Source organism: Morone saxatilis, unplaced genomic scaffold, assembly GCF_004916995.1.
Source record: "Morone saxatilis isolate NCDOM2014 unplaced genomic scaffold, NCSU_SB_2.0 Contig17, whole genome shotgun sequence".
NCBI lineage: Eukaryota > Metazoa > Chordata > Actinopteri > Moronidae > Morone > Morone saxatilis.
This window is the reverse complement of record NW_023339729.1, coordinates 9,604,172-9,609,775: the sequence shown is the minus strand read 5'-3', so window position 1 is coordinate 9,609,775 and position 5,604 is coordinate 9,604,172. Positions and strand designations below refer to the sequence as shown.

General features: G+C 41.0%; 1 protein-coding gene across 5 annotated transcripts in view; it reads right to left on the bottom strand.

The window, feature by feature from the left end:
- The window catches only part of add3a (adducin 3 (gamma) a), a 99,935-nt gene that overhangs the window by 16,192 nt on the left and 78,139 nt on the right, over positions 1 to 5,604 (bottom strand). For all 5 annotated transcript variants that reach the window (XM_035660777.1, XM_035660775.1, XM_035660774.1 and 2 more), the window contains 3 exons: positions 1,913 to 2,062; positions 1,406 to 1,549; positions 403 to 501 (listed from right to left, as the gene is read on the bottom strand). In XM_035660777.1, coding sequence (XP_035516670.1) covers positions 403 to 501; positions 1,406 to 1,549; positions 1,913 to 2,062 — 393 coding nt within the window. The remainder of the gene's footprint in view (positions 1 to 402; positions 502 to 1,405; positions 1,550 to 1,912; positions 2,063 to 5,604) is intronic.

The window sequence follows — 5,604 nt, the reverse complement described above, 5'->3', positions numbered from 1 at the left end:
CTACTGTAGAAACATGGTGGTTCTCCTTCCTGATCCTGAAATTCCCTCTGCCATCCTACTTTCAGCTTTCTTACTGGCTCAATAAAGAAAAGGAAGAAAAACATCCTACTCTTAATGCTGCGTTGGACTGACATCAACAACAACACATTAGCTTGTTACTCCCCTCATCAAACTCTTAAAAGCCTGGATGAAAGACTGTCTGGCCAACATTTTCCACAATGCAAGAGATTACTTAGATAGATAAGATAGACTTATAGAGTGTTGTTAAAATAGTGAGAGTGGGGAAATGTGAAAATGGCTGAGATTTAGTGGGAAAGCTGCTGCCGTGTTGGTCTAATACAAGTGCAGGGGAAGCTAGAATTAGCTAACAGCAACAGTGAGCGACTTTTTGTGTGTGTGTACCTGGATTTCGCAGGCATACTGGGCATTGTATATGTAGTGAAAGGCCTCTTCGATGGTCTCCCCGAGAGCAACCACGCCATGATTCCTCAGCACCAAAACCTGTAACGCACACAGAAACAGTGATTAGTCCGATCAAACAGTCTTAGGAGGTCCATTTGTCTAACTTGCTTTAGTTGTGGCTGTATAACTACTATGTGACAGGCCCTGTAATTAATAAGTAACCACCAAAATGTTTCTGGTTCCATGTATCAACAAAGGTTGGGCCACTGGATGACGACAGCAGGACCTGGAAGCAGACCGGCAGTGGAAATTCCCTTAAATTCCCTGAATTTTTTGCCAATTTCAATTCTGTGGATCTCTAAAGCCAAGCACGAAACACACATTGGGAAGCGCATGTAGGGACAGAAATAAAGAGGTGCGGAAGATAATCCAAATACCACTGATATTTCAACAGGATGTGCTGCTATGAATGTCTTGCTACTGTTTCCTATTTGAAATACACCACACCCTGATAATGAGTCCATTTCTCTTTCTTGACTGCAAGGACAAGGAATAAAAACATCCCTTCTTTGAAAATAATACAAATACCTTGCGAGATATCATTGCCACACATCGCAGCCTTACCAATTGTTCTAAGGTTTCTGAAATGTTCACTTATTTTCATATCTTTTTTTAACATCGCTGCATCTGGCCAAACTCCCTCGAAAAACTACAATGTGTTGTTTTTACACTTAGTTTTTTTGTATGTAATTAAAAAAATAGGTACAATATGTTCATGAACTTGCTAGCTGTTTCTTTAGTCTCAGCCCTATGCTCATCTAACTGGCTGCTGGATGTAGTTTCATATTTACCACACAGACTTAGAGGTATCAGTCTAACCTAATCTAACAGTCAGCAAGAAAGCTCATTAAGAGTATCTCTAAGCGAGCTATTCCCTTACGAACAATGAGGACTGTCCAGCTGGACGACATTGCTAAGTGCTTAGTTTCCTTGGTTTTCTTACCTTTGTCGTAGGTCCCAGGGCCTTCTGCAGCTCTCTGCGCTCTTCCTGGTCATCCAGGCTGCCCTGGTAGTTGTAGTAGGCAATATCACCCAGGATCAAGGCCTCCTGGGAAATGGGCAGGATGCCACACTTCATTGATGACACCTAAAGCAGGAGAAACGTGAAAAGAAGGCAGCAGAGACATATAAGAGATGGGAAGCTTTGACAGGTGTGTTACAGCTGTTTTATTCATAGGAGTCTGCAGCTGACACTGTGTAAAGGCAACTATCTCTAATATCACAATCTCTTCACATAACAGCATCTATTTACAGATCAGTTTTCCTTTTCAGTTAACATGTGTTATAATTACACCCTTCAAATTACTAAACCTCCCTAAAACAATCCAACGTCTGATTATCACATTCTCTGTCAAAAACAGCTTCAGGTGGTCTGCAGGTTTATCAGGAGTTTGACGGTCCATTGGCTTGTAGGACAGGCTTGAACACGTTCAGCGTAGCGTGAACTTACAGCAGCCGTGGCAGGAGTGTGCACATGTATGATGCAGCGGATGTCTGGACGCATGGAGTAGATTGCAGCGTGGGGGCTGAAACCTGCAGGGTCAATCCTCAGGTTGGTGGAGCCCTGTTCGATCACCTCCCCGATGATGTTGACCTTCACCTGGGAAAACAAGGACAGTCAATGGAGGCTTCATGGATTTCTTCCCTGGAGCTGAAGCCGGTGGATGTAAAGCCCAGACAGTTGTTAACCAAAACATTTTACTCTTTCTAAACTCAAAACACAAGCTGAAAAAGCTTTTTGAAAAACTGACAGCAGCATTATCTAGACAGCTCTCTTGAGAAGAGAGGAGATGGAATATGATGAGGCTGGATGAGAGCAGAGGGAGACATACTGTGAAACTAACCATGCCCAGATCACTGTAATCAAATATTCCCAGGCATTAAAGCACATCCAGAGACTGACACACAAACACAGAGCTGATAACCCGCCAACATTAACTAAGAAGACATAAACATAAGTCAAAATCAATGAGCATGACGACAGAAATCACATTATCAACGAATCCTCTCTGTCCGCTACTCTCCAGGAAATGAATTGGAGCGTTACCGGGAAACATAATATAGTCGAGGAGTGGACATGACGTTCTTTACTATGACAACTTCATTACCAACCAATTAACAGTTATTAGATTACAGGACGGGAGAAAAGAGCAATGGAGGGACTGATAGAGGTAGAGACCTAGAGGGAAGAGAGCTGGCTCACCAGAGAAAAAGAGAGAATAAAGACAGATAACTGGACAAGAAGACTGAGGCACAAAACCTGAAGGAAGAGCAAAGACAAGAATGACTGCACATGTCAGTCCGTGCTGTAAAACCTAATAACAAACACAGCCTTGTCTGCAGACCCTGAACACAATTGCCATCACCGTAACCACATGTTGTTCTGTGAGACAAACCAGAACCTACAGGCTCACATTTCTATTTCACGATACAAAGTGTGTGTTATCACAACAGGAAAGGGCATCCATCATCCAGTCTAAGGCTGATGATATACACCCAGTTCCTACAGGGTCTCAGTTTTTTCTCACCTGCTTCACTTATGCTGAACTTTTCTCCTTCCTTGAGAAAAATTGTGCTCCAGGAGTAACTTAGTATTATTATTAGCAAAGGATGTACCAGGAAATGGGTGTGTGTGCACTCCAATGGCCTCACTGGTCTCCTTACCAAAAAGAACAGGAAATCAGAAACCTGCTTCTTGTAAGAAATAATTTTGTGTAGCCTTAAAAAACAAGTTTCTTTTTCCACCATGACATTTGCGTTGCAAACTGAACCAGCTTTAGTACGTAATTCTACTGAAAAAAATTTGTCCAAAATGATTGATTAACTAAAACATCAGGGCGGAGTCACAGCTTGCTGGTGATCTCCGGATCAATTCAGGCTGAATATCCTGAGACATGTCCTTAGTGGTGCTCTGCCTTTTAACACCCATATGGATGTTTGGATGGATGACTGTCGATTGATCTTTCACCATGCAGAGGAAAGTAAATGGCACCAGCCGAGCGTAACTAACTACCGCAATCTTTGTCTGCACACAGCCACAGACGGCCGCCAGGCGAATCGAACATTGATTGGTTTACACATCACATGTCCAGTACAGTATCAGTTCACCCTGTCACGTCCTTCAAACTGCAGCAGCCTGCCAGTCAAACCGCTCTACTGCTGCTGAGAGGCCCACTTCTGACGAACATAGCACTTCTAATTATAAAAAGATGCCAAAGGACGTGTCAGAAAGAATCTGAAATGTGACTCGGCTGGACAGAAAGCAGATGATAAGAAGTCCGTGGAGCAGAGTTAAGCAAATTGGGCAGCTTGACTTTAATCTTCTTCGTTCATCTATCTGCATTCACATCAAACTAAACTTAAAGATGAATGTTACCTAGAGCCAAAAACACTGTGAATTATTCTCTGAACTCAAATGAACCCCCTTGACCTCAGAGCTCAAACAGAGAGATTAAGAGGGAGAGGCAGAGGGAAAGGAACCAAAGCCAACTAAACTCTGGCCTTTCTCTGCCGCCATAGCCTCTACCCAGCTGACCCCAAAATGACCTCACTCTTTATTCTGGGTGACTTCCTCTTAATCAATCTGTTCAACCTCTATACACTTGAACTCAACCATGTAACTATGGAGATCACTGGATCGAAACAGGCTGAGAGGAGAAGCAGAAGCAGAAGAAGAAGAAGAAGAAGAAGAAGAAGAAGAAGAAGAAGAAGAAGGAGAGGACTTTAGAGAGCACAAGAGAGAAACACAGCAGCGACAGACTGGCATCAAAACACAAACAGACTAAATCACAGTTAGAGCAATTAGAAGGTCCCAGACAACATAATTTTGTTATGTCTCCTGTAAGCTGCAGTGTTGTGGTCATCACTCTTACACAGACAGCCACAGCAAAGATGGATGTGGTCCAGACGCAGAAACTAAAAATACTTTATTTGAAATGATTTTGACATATATTTTTAAGACTTGAGTCTGCATTTTACCCTGCGGTCTTCTAGGATTTGTACAAGAGGTAGCTGTTAGTTTCATCATGATGTCATCATTCATCATGCCTGAAGGAGAGTGTGGACATCTAGACTTTTTTTTTATTTTGAGGCAGCTAACTGCAGCCACTACTTCTTTTGGGGCTTGTGAAGTTGAGCCAGATGTTACATATCGATACAATTGATGTATATATTTATTCAACAAAGAATAACATAATCATTTCATATATTATTTGATTAACCTAAATCAAGTAGTTTTGATTCAGTTAAGCTGAATAAGTGATGGACATAGGTAACTAAAGTTCTGTTTCTTTTCATTTTAGTTTCATGGTTCCTGTTTGGAAGATACATTTTAACCATGTTTTTCTGCATTAATGTACATTTTAAGCATGTTTTTCCTACCAGGTAAACTTATGTATTGTATTCTAATAACTAACGCAGAAAGCTATATTTCCTTTGAAAATAGCTTGTGAAAGATCGAACTGTAAAAGTGAGACGTAAGTGATTAAGTAGCGTGCTCGAGAGAAACTAAACCAACCAGAACTGTCAATAAAGTAAAGCAATAAATTCAATTCAAAAATTCTCTTTCCGCTCTCTTTGCTATCAGGCACCAACAGAGAGCAGGTTACCAGCTGGAACTAAACTACAATTGTTTCATTGCATATCTCTGTCTGCGAACCACCCTGGCAGGTCAAACAGTGAAATCTGCCTGTCAGCAGTACGGCTACTACATCCAGCTGTCAGCTCACACCTGCAGCCACATTACACAGGTGTGTGTGTATGTTTGTACAGGTGTTGAAGATAACATAGTAGAAAAGTAAAAAAATAAATTAAAATAGAGAGAAAAGAGGACAGAAAAAGACTGAAGATATGATTCAAGTGTTGAGAAACTTTATGCAAACTTTTGTCACAAAAAGTACAAAGCAAATTAAGGGGAAGTTATGGGGTTTAGTTTGGTAGACGCATGTAAATATGCTTCTTGAATATCAAACAAACCACATCCACAAGAAACTTGAAAAGCCTTCCAAGAATGTATTACAACATGGCAGGTTAATATTATTATCCTTAGAGTCTGTTCATCTGTTCTGGTCATGTTTTCCATATGTCATATTTTATGGATTACACCAAACGACTATATATATGTATGTGTATATATACATATAT